Consider the following 23,098-nt stretch of genomic DNA (forward strand, 5'->3'; position numbering starts at 1 on the left):
GGCTTTTGACTCAATCCACTGAAGAAGGCCCCGCTGTGGTGTGTGTCTGGGGGCAGGGGGTGTGGATGGAGCGGGCGGAGATGGACACAAAGGAGCTTGAATGTCAAAACCTAAGGCAACGGTTTGCAGGGTCTGGCGCAGGGGACGGTGGCAGCAGCGAGCGTTATAAACCTGGGGGAGGTCCGAGTTTACAATGCAGGGCCTGTCTGGTGCTCCCACATCGCGATAACGAGACAGAGGAAGATAATGGTCTCTCTCCCCGTGAACGTTCTGAAGCTCTAACCATCCAACGCCACACGGTTGCCATGGGAACCAGCAGGGGGAGGCGGAGAGACGAGCCGCCAGAATTCCTGCTGCGCTCCGAAGGTTTCTCCTTCCGGTCCTCGGCTCTTCGCAACCACCGCCCCTCTCCTCGGTTCCCCCACCCCCCGCCCCTCCTGTGGGCTCTCATCACGCTCTCCCTTTCTTGACTCCCTCCTTCCCCATCCTACGTCGCCATCTTGGGCCATGCGTCAAGATGGCGCCCCCGGCGGCAGCGGCAGAGCCGCGGCGCTCCAGCGAGGCTGCGCACGCACGTGCTGCGGCGCCGGCGCCGGGGGCGGGGCGGTGACGTCCAGACGCAGCCCCGCCCCCGGCGGTGGCTCCGCCCCCGGCCCCACTCCGCCTTCCTCCCGCCGGGCGAACCCGGAAGTGGAGGAGGAGGAGGCGCGGCGGTGGTGGCCGAGCGGGCAGGCGCTGGCGGAGCCCAACCCGGGCGCGTGTCTGGGGCTGGGGGCGGGGGGCGGGGCTCGGCGGCCCGGGCAGCCGGGCCCGGACGGGGCGGGGGAGGCCATGGCCTCGGCAGAGTTGCAGGGGAAGTACCAGAAGCTGGCTCAGGAGTACTCGAAGGTACCCATCGTGGGCGGGGAGTAGGGGGTCCCCGGCCCTGCGGCCTCGGGGTGCCGTGCAAGCTGCTCGTCGGGACGCAGGGGAACGGCGATGGGGGTCCGCGAGCGTGCCGCTCCTCTCTGCCTTCTCCGTCCACCATTACCGTGCCTCCACCTGCAGCTCCCAGGAGATGGGGCCGGGCCGCGTCTGGGTCCCTGTGCGTTTCTGCGGGAAGGAGCAGGAGTTCGGTTCCTCCCTCTCGCTCAAGTAGCGGGCTCGGGACGGGGGTGTCCGAGCCCTGGATCCTGCCTCTGGTGCTGGTCGGGAGGGGAAGGGAAGGGTGAGGACCAGCCCCTCCCCTGCTGCTTCCTCAGTATTCCTAACCCAGTGATGAGAAAGACCGAGCTTTCTTCCTTCTCCCTGGATGAGATGAGATAAAGAGGCTTACGTGTCCCCAGTCTATTTGGGAGGGCAGGGAGAGCCATTCGTGTGCACGGTTTCGCTGGGGCTGGGTGGTCTCGGGTGCGCTCAGTGCGCTGGCAGGGGCTCGTCTGGAGATGCTCCTGGAAGGCTGAGTGCTAGGGCTGTGTCCTTTTCTCGCTCTTCTTCCTCGGCCACCTGGATTGGGGCAGAACACCCAGGTGTTCAGTACATGGTGAATTAGGCAAAATAGGGACCTGCCCCTTTGCCGTATTTGTGGCATCCGCCTTTAAATGATGGAACCCTTCCCTTGGAAAAGGGCGGTGCTGCTTCTGAGGGGTTGCTGCCTTAAGAATATTCTAATGAAGTTCTAAAAGAATCTCGCATCTTCAGGAATTGGTTCAGCAATCCTCACGGGGGCCTTGCGAAGACTTAGCCCCCCTCCCCCCTTTTTACAATTTGGAGAAACAGACGCACATCCCCCCCGCCCCCGGGTTTCACTTAACACACATTCAGCAAGGTGAAATGAACTGTTGTTTGAAACATAAAACCTTTGCCTAAACATACACACCTAAGAGGTCCTTTCACCATCAAAAGGGAGCCTTTTGAGATACTATACTTACTCCCCCGGTGCTGCTATTGGCAAAACTTTTTGCATTTACATTTCAAATTGTGCCTGTAGCACAACCGTCAGTGATGGCAAGTTTTCAGCCTTTGAACAAATATTTTCTGGCTTGAAGGGTCAGAATTTGTTTGGAACAAATCCATATGATGGAGGAGGGTTGGTGGAGAATGGCAATACCCAGAGTCGGCTCTACTATTTTCGGTGAAAATGTTGTATGGTATAAAGTAAGGGGACTGATTTTCTTCTTCAGAGTGTAAACAATCTCAGAAGGCAATCTGGATGGCCAAAGAGAGCTCTAAAAATGTTTTAACCGGTGGACTGCATTGCTGAAATAATTATATTGCCTTCCAAAAGTATTAAAAACCTTGAAAGGTTTTATTTTTGGGGTATATATGCTTTTTCTTTCAACAGACCTTTATGACGTGCCTCCTGTGAACGGTGCCAGGGTCGATGGAGTGAGGCGGAGTTCCATTTTAAGGAGAATCTTTTAATAGAATGTTCAGACATTGTACATAATCATGATACAGTATGACAAGTGTTAGGTCAGTGAGAGCCCGGAAGAGGTGGAGGGTAAGAGTAGAGAAGTTACTCAGTCTGGGAAATAGGGAAGTGGGAGGGTTGGTAGCATCCCGGGCAAAGAGAACAGGTCTTGTTTGCAGACGTGAAAAGCACGTTAAGGTGAGAGTGGTGAAATCTGGTTTGGACCTGATCATCACAAAGGGTTGTGGATGTCAAATAAGTCTCAACTTTCTGTTTTGAATAATAGATGTCAAAGGTTTTTAAGCAGGATAATGACATTACTTTTAGGAGGGGAACTGGTAACTATGTGGAGGATGGATTGAAATAGGGAAAGACTGGTGAAAAGAAGACCAGACTGTGGGCTGTTGGAATAGTTTTGGGGAGTGTAATACAGGGCTAAATCAGATTAGTGACTGTTAAGATGGAGAGGAGGGCCTAGATTTAGGACTTATGGTTAAAGTACATTTTTACTTACCTCTTATTTTTCAATTTATTTTTAAAGATTTCATTTATGGGAGAGAGTGAGAGAGCAAGAGCTGGGCGGCAGGGAGGAGGGAGAGGGAGAGGGAGAAGCAGACTCCCTACTGAAAGGGAGCCCAATGTGGGGCTTGATCCCAGGACCGCAGGATCATGACCAGAACTGAAGGCAGATACTTAACCAACTGAGCCACCCAGGCGCCCTGGCCCTGGTTACCTCTTTTTTGAGTGCCCGCTTTGTATGTAGCAGTAAACTTATGAAATATATGGTATATGAGGCACTCATCCTTGTGTCTTACTCATCCTGTGGGATGAGGTGAGTGAGGGGAGACTGAAGAGTTGACCCTGCAGTTCTGAGATGAAGAGACATACTGCCACTGATAGATCCCACTGTCAGGAAGGTGAGCCAATTTAGAGCAAAGGGGTATAGTAAAGGTTAGATGCAATTATAGAATTTTAAGGTTGGGAGGCACATTAAAATTATCTTGTTCACATAGTAGCTTGAGGTGTTGTTGGGGTAACTACTAAAAATTTCTAGTGGAGATGGACTGGCTAAAAGTCAGGACAAAGGCTAGAGCTTTTGGAAGAATGCCTGTAAAGACAAGTAGTTGAACTTCAAGAGTTAATCAGGGTGGAACACTTTAGGTAGACTCTTTGGGGAACACCTGTGGGAAGGGTATGAAGAAAGGAGGAGATGCTAAGTAGATTGTAGGCGGTCTGCCAGACTGGAGGTTATTTATCTCTGAGATTGGGCTAGATCATTTTTCATCCTTTTAATTACAATTGGATGGAAATTTCAGAACATAAGAGAACAGAGATTGGTCAAAAGATTTCGTGTGCTTTTTCTTCTCTGTCAATTCTAGTGCCAAGCAATTTGTAGATAAGATCTATGCTACCTTTAGCCTTGAGCCTTGAGGAAGGGGCACTGTACCTTTGCATTACCTTCCCTGGTGCAGAAATTATGGACTAATGTTGAAATCCAGCTAGGCGTTTTTCCTTATTTAGCATACAAAGACCCAAGATTTCCTCATCAACAGTAGAAGGAGGCTGCATATAAAGACAGCAACAAGCATGATCTCTAAACCAAAGACATTTGCAGGATTTCCTTGTTCTGATATAATGCAGAGCTCAGCCTGTTTTCCAGGGAGCCCATTTTTTGCTTAAGAACTGTGGTCATAATATTCTTTCTTCCCAAGAAGGAAAAAAAAAAGGTCTGAGGAGCTCCCATTTAATTTAAGAGACTGAAAGTTTAGTTAGATGAAAGATGGACCATGAGAGGTCAAAGCAGATGACAATTTCTGAGGCATACATACTGCTAAAATGTAAAATGTTTTGGAAAGGCCAGTAAAAGGAGAGGTTAAGACCTTAGTAGTTTGGGCAATTAGGAGATCATTGGAGGCTTTTGAAACTTCAGGTTTAATCAAGTTCTCAGGGAGGAGAAAAGTGTATGCAGTTGGTTTTCAGAAGTTTATGAAGTTAATTGATAAGCGGTGCATACTACTTCTTTGAGATGTGAGGGAAACCAGTCGAGACTTCAGTTACTGCACCATAGATTAAGAATCAAAAGATTGTTTCTTATATGGTGTCTCTTCAACAGCCTGGTCTGGTTCTTATGGTCTGGTATATCTCATAGGGAGGAGAGGCTGAGGGCACTGAGTCCTGGCCCTATTTGGTTTCCTAGCTTGGTTTCTTTGCATGAGTTACTGCACCCCTGCCTGGCATCATGTTATGTGTGTAAGCATGTTTCAAGTTCTAACTGTTTTCTCAATGTTTGTGTTACTCTGGGTCAATGGTTCTCAAAGTGTGGCCCCTGGGTCAGCATCATCAGCATCTGGGAATGAGTTAGAAATATAAATTCTTAGTCCACCTGGGACTTACTGAATCTGAAACTGGTGTTCAGACCCAGCGATCTGTTGTGTAACACACCTCTGTAATGATTTAGATGCACACCAAAATTTGAGAACCATTGCTCAAGGTCTGGTATCAGCATATTAACTTTGGCTCAGGTAATCTTTTTAAAGCTCTTTTTCAGGCAGTAAAAGCTAGTGGGAAAGTCAGACATCCAGTGTTTCTCTTAACAGTTACTTTGCAATTGATGCTTCTTATAGTTATGAAGGAGGTTGCCTTTGGGAGCTTTTCAGATTTATGCTCTTAGGAGATAGCTATTCATATTGGTGAAGGGGCAGTTTAGATATGCTATGTTTGCTTTTTAGATAGTGGAGCTTGGTGGAACCTGGTTAATTGCCCCTTCCTGTATGAGAAATTGACTTAGAAGCTGAATTAAAAATGAGTATCATTTGGATTAAAATCTAGTATCAGCCTTTTTTTTTTCCCTCAAATGCATAGGGTTTGTTACTAAAGTTTGATTGGAAAACAGCATTGTGTTCAGTGTTATCCAATGAAACTTTCCATGAGAATGAAAATGTTCTGTATCTATGCTGTCCGGTAGGGTAACCACTAGCTGTGTGATACTATTGAGCACTTCCAATATGGCCAGGGCAACTAGGGAACAGAATGTTAGATTTAATATAAATTTAAATAGGCACATGATAGCTTTTGGCTACCTTGTTAGAAAGTGCTAGCTTAGTCCCTAGACCAGTGCATCACAGACACAAAATGTCCCTTTGACTCCCCTGAAACTTGATTGAACATAGATTCTGGTTCAGTAGGTCTGAGGTGGGGCCTGAGAGTCTGCTCCCACGTGATGCTGTTGCAGCTGTACACAGACTACACTTTGAATAGTTAGGCCTTAGAAAAGCCAAGGGTGTCCTACTCTTCCTCTTTAATCCAGCTACTCTACTCATCCAGTCACTAGTGAGGCAGCTAGATTGCAGGGGTTGGAGGTAGGGTGTTGTCCTAATGAGTTTCCCTGCTTAGGAGCTGGAGCAGGAGAAAGGGCTTCCATTTGAGGTCTGAGAGAAGAAGGTTTTTTTCCTGCCTCAGAGACAGAGTAACTCCAGCCACTACTACCTGGTACTGCAGAGCCTATAGGTATTTCTCCAAATGGTTTGAACAATGTGGTCCTATTGGACACGAAGAATCCCCAAAGCCCTGAGCCTAAATTGCTAAATAAAGACCACTCTGCAGACTGCTCTACATAACTCTGATTCTGAAATAGTCAGGCTTATCACACAGCTCTTTCTCTAGGGACAGAGAGAGAGTGGTGGTAAGTCAACTATGATTTCTCCAGCCACTTTGACAATCCATGATAGGATAACTGGCCCAAGATTAGGGATTTACTACCTTCAGTCACAAACTGTGAGGAAAGAGAGATGAATCACATATACACATTTCCTCACCTAATCCCCAACGATTTTCTATGTTAGAACCACTCTTACCTATTTCCTATAATGGACATTTTGGCATTTTATAAATTTTACGACCCCAAAAAACAAACTATTAAACATATAAGCTTGTCTTCATTACAAAGTAGTGTGTGCAACATACAACCCCAAGCCCATCCCTAAGCCTCACCCAAACCCTGATTTGAAGCTTTAAAATACTGAAGTCATCTTCAGACCCCAGCTTCAGAATCTCTGGCCTGGATGATCTCTAAAATTCCTTCCTGGGAAAACCACTTGGTCTTTCTCTCTACCTACTTGCTTGTTCCTCCCCCTGGGAGGCGATAAATTACCTGTACCCTCTCTAGTGCCAGGTGGTGGTGGCTGGAGTTATTCTGTTACTGAGGTAGGAAACATCGGGAAGAGGTCAGAGAGGAACTGTTAGAGTGATGAAGCTTTATAGTTGTATAATACATTACCTTCAAACGCCTCTTATATACAGTATTTAATTTGGTTAACTAAAAATTTATTGAGTGCCTTCTCTATCCATGGCTTTGATCTTTCACTATAGGCAGGAGATACAGGGAAGTAGGCTGTAGTCTTTACCATGAGCTGCAGTTTAATTGGCAGATGGGAGGTGAGTACAGAAGTCAAACCTAAATTAGTAAATGTAAAATCTACTACTCTAAAAAGTAAAGTTAAAGCAGAATGGTTTAATAAGAGATGTCTTTTTACCAGCTAAGAACAGAGGGGCAAGCCCCCTGCGGACCATACTGGGTGGTTAGGAAACACTTATTGACAAAATAGGTCCAGGTGTAGGAAGTAAGTTCCTTGAAGAACATCTGGGATTGGCTGGTCAAAATGAGAAAGGCCTGTGCTTTTGAAAGAAAGGTAATGCCGATCAGAAGATTACTAGACTATGAAAAAGGACGTTTAAAAAGGTAAGGGTTTCGGAGTTGGGATGCAGAGGTGCTGTTCCTCTGCTGGATGGAACAGAAGAGCTTGGTGGACAGCTGCTTGAAAGTAGGCTATCATTTTCGGGAGAGTTTGACCCATTGGAGACTTCAGGGCAGGTGTTTCCTGGTTACGCCCACATGCATTCATTGGAGCCTCTGTTTGTATCTCCTGGAGGCATTAGTGAGCATCTGGTGATCTTGTACCTATTTCTAAAAGAGTAAGACAGTGTCCCATTTGCTTCCCCACTGTGGTGAAATGCTGGTGAGGAGAAAGATGGATTCTAAAAGACCAGACTGACCATTTGACAAGCTTTTGGTTCACTAATGCACAACTGTGTCCGTAGTGATGTTGAAATGCAGGAAAACTCCAGATGCTGTGAAGTGTAATTAACAGGGCAGTGGTATGTGCTGAGCTTATGATTGTCATCCTTTTTTTAAAAAGATTTATTTATTTATTTATGAGAGAGAGAGAGAGAGAGAGAGAGAGAGAGAGAGAGAGGCAGAGAGGCAGAGACACAGGCAGAGGGAGAAGCAGGCTCCATGCCGGGAGCTCCACGCAGGACTCGATCCTGGGACTCGATCCTGGGACTCCAGGATTGTGCCCTGGGCCAAAGGCAGGCGCCAAACCGCTGAGCCACCCAGGGATCCCCTGTCATCCTTTTCTACCTTAATAAATAGTAGGTAGTTAGGTAGGTCTTTCTAAAGGGGCTGCATTTTCTGCCAAGCAGTTTTATTGAAACCATGTTTTTGCTTAGAAAACAGTATTATCCAAAGGAATATCCAGATCATTTTCTGCCAAGCAGTTTTATTGAAACCATATTGTTGTTTAGACAACAATATTTTCCAAAGGAATATCCAAATCATTTTCTGTTGTAATCAGATTAAAATCTATTCCGCAGTAATTTCAGAATTTTGTCTTGTGAGCTGCCTGGCTGGATCGGTCAGTGAACCGTGGAACTCTTGATCTTGGCTTGGGGTTGTGAGTTTGAGCCCCATGTCGGGTATAGAGATTACTTAAAAATAAAATCTTTAAGAAAGTTTTGTTTTGCTTTTTTAAATTTTAATTTATTTTATTTTATTTTATTTATTTATTTTTTTTTAATTTATTTTATTTTTTATTATTTATTCATGAGAGAGAGAGGCAGAGACACAGGCAGAGGGAGAAGCAGGCTCCATGCAGGGAGCCCGACATGGTACTCGATCCCAGGTCCCCAGGATCACACCCTGGGCTGAAGGTGGTGCTAAACGACTGAGCCACCCGGGCTGCCTCTGTTTTGCTTTTTAACAAAGTATACTGTTCAGTTTGCTTTAAGTAGCTTTTAAATGTTTCTTAGAAATGAAAGTCGAGGTTCTTTTTTTTAAATTGTCACGGTTCTGGTCCTATAGAAGACCATCAGTTCAGCAAATTTCAGGCTTCATCCCTAGGTCTGGAAACAGTCATTAGGATCTTCTAAATATCCCAGAAAGAATATGTGTAAGAGACCATAGGTGAAAGTTAGGGCAGGGGCATGAAATGAAACCTAAAGCCCGACGTCATATTGCTGTCTTCTGGCTATGTGGGTTTGAAAATATTTATTGAATTCTGTTACCTAATGTAGCACATTATCCATGAGTATGTTGATCCTGCTCCAAAAGAAAATACCACGTGATGGAAATCAGTATTAAAAAGTGGTACTTCTTTTTTCTGAACTTGTAGAGCAGAGGTGTTCAAACTTTTTCTGGAAAGAGACTATGAGTAAATATTTCAGGCTTAGGACTGTACGTTTTCTCTTGCAACTACTTGTCTCTATAATTGTAGCTCAAAAGCAACCGTAGACAATGCGGAAAGGAGTGTGGTTCTGTTCTAGTACAACTTTAAATTACTGGGGGTGCCTAGGTGGTACTGACTTGGTTTTTGCTCAGGTCAGGTTGTGATCCCAGGGTTGTGAGATCAAGCCCCATGAGGGCTCCATGCTCAGCATAGTGTCTGCTTGAGACTATTCCTCTCCCTCTGCCCCTCCCCTCCTTGCACACACTCCCTCAAGTAAATAAATCTTTAAGCAATTTTTTTAAAAATTAGGTAGCAGGCCAGTATGGCCCATGGACCTTAGTTTGCAACCCTTGCTGCAGGGAATTTAAATAGTAGTAAGTACTTCTAGTTATCTTGTATTGTCCCTTTTAAATTGTAAGCTCTTTGTCAAACCACTTCCTTCACTTCTCCTTCTCCTTTATATGATTTAGCACAATGCCTTATACCAGGCAAGCTATAATGTTATCTGTTATCCCTTTGATTCTAGTCTAAGAGAACTGTTACCATTCTTGAGGCATTTTAAGATTTAGAAAGTGCTTTGACATAGGTTTCTTATCTGGTTCTCACAACAATGTCAGAAGAAGGAAGATAGGGTACATGGGTGAATACATATAGACCTTATAACTGAGGCTCAGAACAGTTAAGTGAATTTTTCAAGTTTAAATTGTCTACTAAATGGCAGAGCAAGATTTGGGTCTTCCTTCTGTTGTGGTAGTGAGCTGTATCTTTAACTTTCTAAAAATAGAAAAAGCTCATCTTTTTAATCTGTCTTTTGATCAGACTGTTGAATATCCTGCAGTATTCCTGCTTTTCTTCTTAGATTTTTAGCTAAATTTTCTATTGAATTTCACATACTTAATTTAAGGTTAGTATTTAAGTATTCCTATTCTTTTGGCACAGAGGGAGGGTCATTTCTGTTCTTGGGAGACAGATCGGAGTTATGCAGAGTTAGAAGTAGATTCTTTTAAGCTCACCGATAAAAACATTCCATTTGTTCAGTTTCTAAGAGAAGAACCTGGTGTTTCATGGTCTTTGTACTAAATCTTCAGGATATGAGTCTGTACATCTTTCACTTTGGCTTCATAGGATTTGTGTGTTTATACTTACATGGTCTGTGTTAACCTTGCTGAGAACTTTCCTCTCCCTACAGAAGTGGATTTTATCTTTTGAAACCCTTGCAAGTGATAGATGAATATATATATACATATGTAAAATTCATTTAGCTGTATAATTCTTGATTTGTATGCCTTATTTAAAATAAGGTTATATCTCAATTAAAAAGAAATAAGCCCGTGTCCTACCTCTTCAAAGACTTCCCCAACCTCCCCAGCCTATGTCTTTTCTCATTTATACATAGCTTTAGAAAATAGTAACCAATGTTGTCTAATGGCATTATGACTCCGTCAAATCTGTTGAGGTCTGAATCTCAGGATTGCCACTTAACTTTCCTATACCTCACTCCGTTTCCTCATCTGTAAAATGGACACAATTTCAGTACCTACTTCGTAGGGTTGTGAAGATTAATGAGGCAGTACAAGGAAAGCACCTAGGACAGTGCCTGGTATAGGATGAGCCTTCAAATGTTAGCTGCTATTGCCAGCTTCTGGATTTAGTCTGTTTCTTAGTTACTTGAGCACACTGCCTTAGCTGATGCCTTATTGCAAGTCTATCATTCCTGAGGCTATTGTGGGGGATGACAGTGTCCTGCTGGGTATGTTCAATGCCCTACACTTTGATTCTTTGTAGAGTTCTTCTTTCATAATTAGTCCAATTATATATGTACTTTACAAATGGATGTGTGCCAGAGTTTCAAGGAAAATGGCATACACGATACCCTATTATTTATTATATTAGTTTTCTATTCATTTTAACATTACTTTATTGTATTTAGTATTAGTATATTGTATTAGTTTTTGTTTAAAGGGGAGACTTGGTTTTATAGAAAGAACCATGTACCATATGGAAGTCAAGAGACCTGGACTATAGTGTCAGTTTTGCTGCTGATTATTATTATGTCATTGGGCAGCTCAGCCTCTGTGCTAATCTGAAAAATGGCAGAATGATGATATCTCTATCCTTTTCCATGCTAATATTTTTATTCTCGTATATATGTGAGAAGGTAGTTCCTCAGTGTAATCATTCCTGTGAAATAATGGTAAGTGATTTCCTTGCTACAATGATTGCTTTATATTAAAAATTAATTATTGCTTCCTCTGTTTTCAGCTTCGAGCCCAGAATCAGGTCCTGAAAAAAGGTGTTGTGGATGAACAGGCGAATTCTGCTGCTTTAAAGGTATGAAACAATGTATTTGTATTGTGATAATTAAGTTAGTGTTTGGTGATACTCAAAGCAAGGAATTCAGCTGGCTTTCTGTTTTAAAGTCCCAACTATGACACTGAATCACTAGGGATAGGAGAAGGTAGTATAGTCTTTTGTGTTTAACTTTGTTTCTTGCTTAGGTATGAATGTGATGCACCTTGATTTCCTTAGCTAAAAATTACAAAAAGGAATTATTTGACTCTATCTCCTGTTTCTCTTAGATCTCACAGACTCTCTTTAGCGAAATTCATCTGGATTAATGGAGCTACTTCCCTGTCTTCATCACTAGACAGCACTCTGAGGGAGTCTATGTCATGTTCATATGTCCAGCATTCAGCAGATGGTTGTCCCCTAATGAATGGATTTGAAAGGGTGAATCATTTAGTCATTAAGATTACTTTTGGGTTGAGCTATTTAATAGTAATAACCTGTGTAAATCAGGTTACTCTATTTGAATGATGCATCTTACCATCAGCATCTTTGTTAACAGAGGGAGAAATACGACAGGAGATGAAGAAATTTGTTTCTACCTCATTCTGGTAGGCATGTCATAAGTACTGCTTAGTGATATTTTTACTTGGCTAAAGTAATTCTAGGATATAGATTTCTTCTTGGCCTGTTTCCGTTAAATATACCATCTGTCATTCCTCACTCTTTCCCTTGCTCCCTGTTTAGACAAAAGGGATTAGGATTCCCTTTACTCTTATCTCTTTCTGGAATAGTCCCTAACCAGTGATCTTTCTAGGGTGATTCCACTCAGGTAACCCAGAAATACGTCCTTTCATTTAGCTAGTGTTGGACCTTTACCTAGAGAACTCTGACTTGAGAGTGCCCCCAAAGCAGGTGCTGTAGTATGGACTCAGGGCTGAGGTGGCTCAAAACACTGTTCCCATACGTTCGAAGCTTTCTGCGCCCAAGTATGAAAAATAAGCTTACTTATAGTCAGGATTTGTTAGTCAAGTTATTATCTTGCCTAAATCATTGAAGAAATCATCATTATCTCTCTTAATGATATTTAAAAGCTATTAGTGGAAAAGGTATTTCCTAGTGTGTCTTAGTCGCCCACTCTGGCATATTACAGTGTTCTGTGGCTGGTTGCATTTGACTAACTCTACGATGGTGGCCTTGGTGATGGTGGGGACATTGTTGATGGTGACGGCAGGTTCTAGTTATTGAGCTCTTACTGTGTGTCAGACACTGTGCCAAGCACGTTACGTCCACTCTGTCAGTTGTCTTCACACAAGTCTGTGAGAGCAGATAACATTATCATCCTCTCCATAGCAGGAACTAGAGTTTACAGAGAGATTGAGATAGCAGTCTTCTGAAATTAATGATTGGTTAATGGAGTTGGAGCATTAGTCAGCTGGTGATTAATTCTAAGGATGTAAAGAAATTACTCTTTGTTTTACCATTCATTGCAGTGGTCATTACAATTCTAGTAAGAATGGTAATTGGCTGGTTTACTTGATGGGAAGATTGGGATGTCTTCTGGTAGAACAGACCTTTCATATATTGGTCTTGCCTCTTCAATGAGTTGTTGGAGACAGCATTCGTTGATTTGGATTTCTTTAATTTGAAATACATGATAATTTGGATGTGGGCTGGGTCTGTATTTACCATCAGACTCCCAAGTATTATTACTAAAAAACAATAGAAAAGAAAAATGTTTCTCTACTTAATGGGAACATTATTCTATCCTTCTGGTTGCTCTCAACATGCTGGTAATGTCAGTAGATTGTAGACATCACTGTGTTAGGATACTATTGCTTTTTATCTTTGACAAATCAGGATAGTTTATTTTATTTATTTATTTTTTAAAGATTTTATTTATTTATTCATCGGAGACACACACAGAGAGGCAGAGACACAGGCAGAGAGAGAGAGAAGCAGGTTCCCTGCAGGGAACCTGATGTGGGACTCGATCCCAGCACCCTGGAGATCATGACCTGAGCCAAAGGCAGACAGACGCCACGAGCCACCCAGGTTCCCCAAATCAGGATAGTTTAAAGTAAAATTAAGTGTAGAGGAAGGATTTCATTTTGACTAAGATACAGGGAGGATTTATTGAAAAAAAATGAGCGCAAATAAATTGCTTCCCATTCTTGCTGAAGAGCATCAGCAGTGAGTAGGAGGTTCTCTTTCCCAGTTCAGGTTTATAAAATTGTGGCCTCGGGCATTGTGCCTCCTCACTGCCAGACCCCTATACATAACAACATTATGTATAGAGTTGTAGATACTTTAAGTTGATGACTGACTGTTACTTCAGTATATTTCCTTTTTAAATTTTATTTTTAAATGTACTGGTTTGGCCCCCCAAAATGATTTTGTCACAAAACAGAGCTAAAAACATGGGAACTGGCATGATAAACATACAATGTGAATTTCCTAAAGCAAGAAGTTTGATAATATTTTAGTGAAACAGAAATAATTTCTTTTCACTATTTGAAACCTGAAGGCTAAATTATAAGGAATGATCTGTTTCCACTTTGATGTAGGAACAACTGAAAATGAAGGATCAGTCATTGAGAAAGCTCCAACAGGAAATGGACAGTTTGACATTTCGAAATCTGCAGCTTGCCAAGAGGGTAGAACTACTTCAAGATGAATTGGCTCTAAGTGAACCCCGAGGCAAGAAAAACAAGGTAGGTCAAAATAAAAGCAAGTTAATGAGGCCTTCTCTGCTAGGTACAGACATCTACAGGCCATCTGGGTTTTAACAGAACACCTCCCCTCCAGATTCCCTAATGTTCTGTTATTATGCCTGGATATTGGGTCAAGGAAGCAGACACTTACTATTAATATATGTAGTGATATTAGAGACTTTTTTTTAAAAAAGATTTTTAAAAATTTATTTGAGAGAGAGAGATAGAGACAGAGACAGAGATAGCAAGCAGGGAGGAGAGAGAGAAGCTGAGTGGGGAGCCCCAGACACAGGCTCGATCCCAGGACCTTGTGTTCATGACCTGAGCCAAAGGCAGATGCCCAACCAACTGAGCCACCCAGGGGCCGTAATAGAGGCATCTTTTTTTTTAAGATTTTATTTATTTATTCATGAGAGACAGACAGGCAGAGGGAGAAGCAGGCTCCATGCAGGGAGCCTGATGTGGGACTTGATCCCAGGACTCCAGGGTCATGCTCTGGGCCAAAGGCAGGTGCTAAACTGCTGAGCCACCCAGGGATCCAAGTAGAGACATTTTTATACAAAAGTGAGCTTTATTTTTTTAAAAAAGATTTTATTTATTTATTAATGAGAGACACACACACACACAGAGGGGCAGAGACATAGGCAGAGGGAAAAGCAGGCTCCCTGTGGGGAGCCTGATGTGGGACTCAATCCCAGGACCCTGGGATCACAACCTGAGCCCAAGGCAGGGCCTCAACCACTGAGCCACCCAGGTGCCCTGAAAATGAGTTTTAAATAATTTGTTAGGAGCAAATGTGCACATATTGGATTTAGTGTCTTAGAAAAGTGAAAGGAATATCTCATACTGGTTGAAATTACTGGTATCTTTCAATTATCCTAAGTTGCCATTAACTCAAGGTAGGGCAAATAAAATGAGAAACAGTGTTGAAGCATAACAGCTCATGTGAAGTAGCAATTGAAATACTCATTCCTTAGAGTTGTTGTAAGTTTGCTGCAAGTATTTCTTAGTTTTTATTTTTATGAGCCCCATTTACTATTCTTGTCTGGTCATGTAAAAATAAACTTTTTCCATCATAGTTTTTGTAGTGAGACATGATTCTCATTCCCTAAGATGGATGATCTGGTACTTTTGAAAATTCTGTGATTAAGAAGTTGCATTTTTTTTTAAGGGTAGGGGCTAGTGATTGAATCCTTATATCTTGTATGTATATAGAGCAGCAACCAACAAATGTGTGGACTGAGGCAATCAAAGTAGAAGGGTAGGAGGAAGAAGGCATATAATAACTCTGAAGTAGCATGGTGTGGAGGGAAGAGTGAAGGCTTTGGAGTTAAGCCCAGGCTTGAATTCTTTGCCATTTTAGCTTTGCAACATCAGTTTCTTCATCAGCAACATGGGGATGATTCTCTGAGTTTGTTGAGTATTAAATGGGATCCTGTAAAGGTGGCTAGGACTGTATGTGCCATATGTTGGGCAGCTGACATAATCGTATGTTAGTACCTTTCCATATACATGTTCCCTACATGAAAGAGTACTCTAGAGTGGTAACAGAGAGGGCAAAAACAGGTATGTATTAGAAGCACTTGAGAAATTTTGTCAAAATACATGTGCTCTTGAAATTCTGAGAGACCTTTGAGGAACGAATAGCCATATGTACTTCAAACAGACTCCCCAGGTTAATGAGATCCTCCCCCAATGCTGTTTCTGCAGAGGCTTGGGTATAAAACTTCTGAGTTAATGTTAATTAAAGTTTTCCAAATTTGGAAGCGCCAATGACCCAGAATGCCCAGAATATGTCATTCGGTAGTATTCCTTGTGCAGCTGTTGTATCCCAAACATGATGGATATTTAATTTTATTTATTTGTTTGTTTGTTTATTATTTTTAAAGATTTGTTTATTTGAGGGAGAGAACATGCAAGCAGGGAAGGGGCAGAGAGAGGGGGAGAGAGAGAATTTTGAGCAGACTCCATGCTGGTGCCTGACCTGGGGCTCGATCTCATGAACAAAGATCATGACCTGAACTGAAATCAAGAGTTGACTGCTTAACCGATTGAGACCCTCAGGTGCCTCTGTTTGTTTTGTTTTTAACGTAGCTATTCCATTTTCAAAGGGCTTTCTACTCATTGGTTCACATTGGATCAGTAAGTAATTTCATTTTAAGTGAAGAGTGAGGGCACAGGAAAGGCAGAGAAGGCTGGTGAGTGATGTCTGTACACAGTTTCATTGTTAGGCCCTCTCTGGAATAGTCTCAGCTGTTGTAGTCCACGAAAACAAATGGTCATTATTGCTTGCTTAAATTGTGCTATTCTTCTATGCAGAAAAAGTTAATATTGGTAAAAAAAAAAAGAAAAGGAAAGTATTTCTCATGATTGTGAGCTTTTTCCTTCTGTTTATTTACAGTAGCCTTATTTTAATGGTTATATATGTTTTTAAACATTAGAGATTTATGTAAACTTTTGTAAGAATTTATTGTTGTGAATGCTAGTTATTACAAATTCTTAAAGGAGTTTAGTAACTCAGAGTCAAACTGTCATTTCCCAAACCAAAAGATCAATGTAAATTAAAAAAAGTTTTTTTTTTAAGAATTTAAATTCAGGGCAGCCCCGGTGGCTTAGCGGTTTAGTGCCGCCTTCAGCCCGGGGTGTGATCCTGGAGACCCGGGATCGAGTCCGGCGTCAGGCTCCGTGCATGGAGCCTGCTTCTCCCTCTGCCTGTATCTCTGTCTCTCTCTCTTTCTCTCTCTCATTCGCTGTGTCTCTAATAAATAAATAAATAAATCTTAAAAAAAAAAAAAGAATTTAAATTCAATTAATTAACATATAATGTATTATTGGTTTCAGAAGTAGAGGTCAGTGATTCATGAGTCTTCTGTAATATGCAATGCTCATGACATTATGTGCCCTACTTAATGTCCATCACCCAGTTACCCCAACCCCCCACCTTCCTCCCTTCTAGTAACCCTCAATTTGTTTCCTATGATTAAGAGTGAGTCTCTTATGGTTTGTCTTCCTCTCTGATGGAAATGATATTTTTTAGCATATTTTCATGGCCCGTGTTCTGTGCCTGCTGTGTTTTCCAGTAGTACTACTCCTAAATTTATCCGCAAAAAATAGTGAGCCTTATCTGTTGTTTATTCACTCTCTCTCCCTGTTAAGCTTTCCTGCTCATTCCAATATTTGCAGTTCCTACTTATGTCAAATAGGAAAAGGTAAATGATGGATTATATACTTCTTACAGGATTGAGAACGGTGCACACTAGAAGAGACAAGCTACTAAGGTGATAGAGAATCTGTGTACCTTAGGATGTTTCTCTAAAGGATGAAAGTTATGTGGACATAACTTATTCTTTCCATCAGAAAAGTGGAGAATCTTCTTCTCAGTTGAGTCAAGAGCAGAAGAGTGTCTTTGATGAAGATCTGCAAAAGAAGATAGAAGAAAATGAACGGTTGCATATACAAGTGAGAAAACTTTCTGTTTTTCCAATGAATTAAAAATGGGTCATATGATCTGGAATGTGGAAAAACCAATGCAGAATAGAGTGTTTTTATGTCTTCTGTGGTTGTTAGGTATATATGTCACTGTCACTGGCTCATTACTTAAATCTCATTCATATCTTAATTTGGATGTGTGTTTTGAAGTATTACATTTATTTAGAGGACGGCAGTATAACTTTGAAAACAGTACAGAAATATACTAGGCACTGTTCATTTTATCTAGAAAATGATTAGATGGACCATTTAGTTGGGGGCTTATCATTAAGTAGTGTTTGTTTTTTAAATTATTGCTGTTTAGTTGGTTTGTATTTGTTCACCAGTTAGTCTATAAGGTCTGTTTGGGTATACACAATGTCGGTTTGTATGCCTTCCCTCAGGGCAGAGTCTCACTCATGGCAGGAGCTCAAATATTTATGGAATGTTGAATAATACGTGTTTGCCTTCAAACATTCAGCATAGTTAAGAGTCATAGTGTTATGTCTCCAGCTGTGCTTCCTGAATTTTTTGTGAAATGGTGAGCATAGCCAAATGATGGAAACTAAATATGCACTAATACTGTCTTTTTGCAAATGTTAAAAAAATAAGCTTTTGACCTCAGTGCATTTTGTATTAAGCATTCATAATTCTTAATTAGCAATGGATTCTTACTAAGGAAAAGAGCTTTACCTGTTTTAGGGATAACTTCTATTTGAATTTTGATTTTTTTAATTGTGGAAGTTAGTGTAGCAAAAAAGTTATACCCTGGTCAGTTGAATCCCCTGTGTGCCGGAAGTTGTTTTAAAGAAATCCTTGAGATGGAGAGGAAGGAGTTATCGACTTGGACATTGATCTCCTGTGTTCATATCTCATTTCTGCATTTGGCAAGTTGAAGCTTTGGTTTCCCCATGTGTAAAGGAGGGATGGCAGTAGCACTACCTCTGACATACTGGGAGGATTTGGTGAGATATGCCCATGCAGATTTTGCCTAGTGAGCACATGGAACCATGTGGAAATTGCTCAATGAATAGTCACGGCTGTTGTTTTTCTTTCCATTTGTATATATTTAGATATTGTGAGGAGAGAAAAATAATCTTTTCTCTGCAGTTTTTTGAAGCTGATGAGCAGCACAAGCATGTGGAAGCGGAGCTGAGGAGTCGGCTGGCCACCCTGGAGATGGAGGCGGCCCAGCACCAAGCCGTGGTCGATGGCTTGACGCGGAAGTACATGGAAACTATCGAGAAACTGCAGAATGACAAGGCCAAACTAGAAGTAAGCCCCACTGATGGCGAGAGCATGTTGAGAGATGGTCAAGGCTCTTGTAAATCTTCTGTGCACTTTGTGGAATGCAAAGTTAGTCATTCAAGGGGAGGCTGTTGCCTGCAGTATCTCCTAAGTGTGCCCTCATTATAGCTTGAGCCATCTGCTTTTTTTTCCTTCTAATATTCAGGTAAAATCTCAGACTCTAGAAAAGGAGGCCAAGGAATGTCGGCTTCGAACAGAAGAATGGTATGTGGAAACGTGAATTCCAAGGGGCCCTGAAGTAAGAATCAGAAGACCTGAGTTTTGGTTTAGCAACTTCTATCTCTTAATCTTTTCACATTTGAAGTGAGCAAGGAGCAGGCCATCTCAGTTCTGTTATCTCTGAGGATAACACTCTTTGTCAAGTGGCTTATGCATTAGTCATCAGCCTGCAGATGCTTGTGGCTGTGGCAGCTGGCGGTCTGGGGCTCCTGTACTGAGAACTGGTCGCTTTCTGATTCAGGCTACCCTGAAGAGAGAGTTTTCTGAGAGTTCCAGGCAGGAAAACTGACTCTTTTTCACTGTGCCAATGTTTTAATGGTACATTTTGAATAAAATGGAGACAGTGGGATCTAATTTGGAGATACCTAAATCTTAAAATTCAAATATGATGAATTGATGGGTAGTAACTCCAGCATTTATTTGATAAATGACATAACACTTTAGATTTCAATAGAATCAGTCACGTGAATTTCTTCAGTTTAGTTGCATTGGTCAAATTACATGTGTGGTTTAGATGTATGCTCATGCTCATAATTGAATCAAAAATAGAAAAACTATCAGATTTTGAGCTCAAGGGGGGAAAAATCTGATACAGTACTTTAAAAAAAACTTCATTGTAATACTTGAACTAACATTTATGTGCCGGAAAGAGAAAATTTGTGGTTTTGAAACTGCTCTAAGGTTACTTTGCACTTGGGGAAATAAACTGATAAGATTGTATTAGATACTGGGACTGTGATAAATTCTGACAGTCTTAACATCATTCAATAGAAGTCTCAGGGGCTTTGGAATCAAGGATTAGTATTTTTCTTCATCATTGAATAATTATCTACCACCACGAGTATCCTGGTGTCAGGCATGATTCTCTGAAAGCTTGATACCAGGTGTTATGGTAGCAAGGAAGTGAGGATCCGCTGTCTGATTGATGATCATGTGGTTTTGTGTTTTTTTTTTCCTTTCAGTCAATTACAGTTAAAGAATCTTCATGAAGATTTGTCAGGTAGATTAGAGGAATCCTTATCAATCATCACGGAAAAAGTACCTTTTAATGATACAAGTAGGTATTACGTACACTTTTCCATTATTTGCACCTTTGAACCTCTCTCTGTGGTCACAAACTAGTTTTAAAAATTTTTAATATATTTGGCAAAAAACTTCATTGGCTCAACAGAGGGTAGCTTTCTTTTTATTTTTTGATCAGCTGTGGTCTTCATATTTCATAGGGAGACTGACTCCTAACTCAGCCTTCTTGAAAAAAGTTCAAATCCATGTTTTTTTAATTTTTTAATTTTTTTTATTGCATGTATTTAGCATATCCCTGGGTGAAAACCAACCTGAACATAAAGTACTTGAAAATTTGTGTAAGAGAAGCTGTTCATGGTGGGAGGAGTGAGGGAAGGGTAGTGGGAGTGGATCTTCTCATTCTGGTATCTCTAGCACTTTTGGTGATCCTCACTGATAGTTACGGAGCTGACTTGAGTAAATCCTGCTTCCTATTCATCTTGAATAGGAATGGTCTGGCAATTTATATAACCAAGAGCAAGAAAACAAACTTAAAAGAAATCAACTTACATGTGTAATAGGTGCCAATTTTGTAATGTTTAAGGAAAAATTAAATCATAACCTTGAAAAAGAATATATTTTATTTAATTGCTTGAAATTTTGAAGCTTATATTCAAATAAGTACAGATTCCCTTTTTTATAGTCACATGATTAAAATTTTTTACTTCCCCTAAATTTTTCTCCCCGAAGACCTAAGAAAAGAGGAAAGAAAAGACACCAGAGAAAAACAGTTTGATCTAACACTGAAATCAGCATATGTCATTATTATATCAAAGCCTAAGTTCCTCTGAAAATAACACCTGTTTCTAGTTTCTACATTAATGTAAATAGCACTAGCGTACTTTGATCTGCTAGACTTGAAATCTTGGCATTTCATTTTCCCTTTAATCTTTGTATCAATTAGTCATCAGGTCCTAATAATTTCCTTCTGGATCTCTTTTGGATTTCTCTCTCCTCTTCCAGTACTAGTTGTCACCGTGCTTTAGATCCTTATCATGTCAATGTAGGTTACTTTTAGTTCCGCAATATTTAGGAGATCATTGTTGAGTGCTCAGATGGATAGGGAGTACAAGGGGCATAAACATTTCTAAGACTTGGGCAGCCCTGGTGGCTCAGCAGTTTAGCGCCGTCTTCAGCCCAGGGTGTGATCCTGGAGACCCAGGATCGAGTCCCACATCAGGCTCTCTCTGCATGGAGCCTGCTTCTTCCTCTGCCTGTGTTCTGCCTCTCTCTTTCTCTCAATCTCTCTCTCTTTCTCTTTCTCTCTGTGTGTCTCTAATAAATAAATAAAATCTTAAAAAAAAATTTCTAAGACAAAAATCTCTGCCTTAAAAGAAGCAGAGAGGGAATGTATAGAAATGCCCTCTCCAGAAGGGGAGAGATAATGTATAGAAATGTCTAAAATATAAGCTAACCTGTTCAATAAAGAGACTGTTGGGGTTTCAGAGGAAGGACAGATTACTGCTGGCAGGGTTGTTTGGGGAAGTCTTTTGGAAGAAGCGTGCTTTGAGCTGGGCTTGGATATGTGAGTTGGTTTTATTGGGCAGAGATGCAGGAGAACAAACCAGGGAATTAAGTGGAGTGTGGTACGTGGGACAAAAGGTGCTGTCATGGTCTGATGAGCAGTAATGAGTTAAAGTGTGACAGGAGGCTAGAGTGGGTGGGGTAGGCAAGTTCTGAAAGGGTAGATGGGGCTAGACCCTAGAGTTGTGGGCCAGGGAGTTGGGACTCAATTCACAAGGTGATAGGCATGTTGAAGCCTTTGGTCCAGGTAATGTCACGATGAGATCTGTGCACTCACAGAGCTAGTCTGGCAAGGGTGTAGACTGAATGGGGAAAGGGGGCCAAGACTGTTGTGATGCTAGTCGTGGTGTGTACTTCTGGAGGCTGGAGCCTGAGTTGTCAGGGAGATGAATGCAGGCCGGAAGGGAACTGGAGGAGGCAGTGTGGGGGAAAGATGTGGTGCCGTTGACAGAAATCAAAGAGGCACACAACGGGCAGGTTTATAGAAAAGATGATGAGGTTAACTTTGTTGTTTAATATTCTGACTGATGGATCAGTATAAATTTATCTATTGGGGTGTGTGTGTGTGTGTGTGTGTGTGTGTGTGTGTTTAAGATTTTATTTATTTTAAGATTTTATTTATTTGTGCACAGAAGTGCACAAGTGAGGGGAAGGGCAGAGGGAGAAGCAGACTGTCCTTGAGAAGGGAGCCTGATGTGGAGCTGATCCCAGGACCCTGAGATTATGACCTGAGCTAAGGCAGATGCCCAATTGACTGAGCCCCCCAGGTACCCCTTGGTATATGCATTTCTAAGTAAAAGCCTGGAGAGAGACTGGAGTTGACTCTGTTGGGATGAATGGGCATTGAGAGTGGTGGAAATGTGGGGAGAGTCCCACACTAAATGCAGAGAGGCCCACACAATGTCCTTGGAGAGTTTTCCCTCACAGTGGTCAGGAAGAAGAAGGGCTGAGGTGGTGGAGGTGGTGAGGAGCTGGGGAAATGAGATGACATGAAAGCGGGGGACAGGAGTGTTCAGCCTGGTGGTGCTGGGCAGTTCTAGCATTGCTATGGGGAGCTCAGAAAGGGTGATGTGACAGTAAAGGCAGCTGCTTTGGTGACTTTGAGAGGAGTGTTTCCATGTGGGGTGGAGGTGGTTGGTAGATGGCTAGCAGGAGGGTTAGAGGTGAATGGGTGCTGAGCAACAGTCATAGACATGCTGTTCTTTGAGTAGCTGGAATGAAGATGGGGAAGGTTAGGAGCTCAGCATTCTAGCAGAATAAAAAAAAAATGGTGGTGTTGTGCAGGAGATGGGTGAGGGCAGAGGATTCAGTATGATAAAAGTAAAGGGGAGGAAGTCACTGTGGAGACAGACTTTTAAAAGCTACAATAAATGCTTTTTTTGAAGGTACCTGTGAAGATGTAGTGGGGAGGAGGGTGTGGTTGATGGATTAGGCCCTGACCGGCCAGAAGGAGCTACTGCTGGGGACCCAGCGGGAAGATTAGCTAAGGACCAGATATGTGAAGCCAGGGACTATGAGGTGGACGGTAGGAAACATAAGAACCCCTTGGGCTTTGGCCTTTGTCTTCCTGCCATTGTAGTGGGAGGCCACCCCATCCCAGGGCAGGGGAGGAGAGGAAGAAA

The 23,098-nt window shown here is 42.0% G+C and overlaps 1 protein-coding gene across 1 annotated transcript in view; it reads left to right on the top strand.

Moving 5' to 3' along the window:
• Nucleotides 1–759: 759 nt before the first annotated feature.
• PPP1R21 (protein phosphatase 1 regulatory subunit 21) overlaps nt 760–23,098 on the top strand; it is a 65,149-nt gene continuing 42,810 nt past the window's right edge. The window contains exons 1-7 of the mRNA XM_038551242.1: nt 760–888; nt 11,158–11,226; nt 13,749–13,895; nt 17,253–17,354; nt 18,474–18,638; nt 18,817–18,875; nt 19,853–19,947. Of these exons, the coding sequence (XP_038407170.1) occupies nt 832–888; nt 11,158–11,226; nt 13,749–13,895; nt 17,253–17,354; nt 18,474–18,638; nt 18,817–18,875; nt 19,853–19,947 (694 nt within the window). The 5' untranslated portion in view covers nt 760–831. The remainder of the gene's footprint in view (nt 889–11,157; nt 11,227–13,748; nt 13,896–17,252; nt 17,355–18,473; nt 18,639–18,816; nt 18,876–19,852; nt 19,948–23,098) is intronic.

Source organism: Canis lupus, chromosome 10 (genome assembly GCF_011100685.1).
Source record: "Canis lupus familiaris isolate Mischka breed German Shepherd chromosome 10, alternate assembly UU_Cfam_GSD_1.0, whole genome shotgun sequence".
NCBI classification, from domain to species: Eukaryota; Metazoa; Chordata; class Mammalia; order Carnivora; family Canidae; genus Canis; species Canis lupus.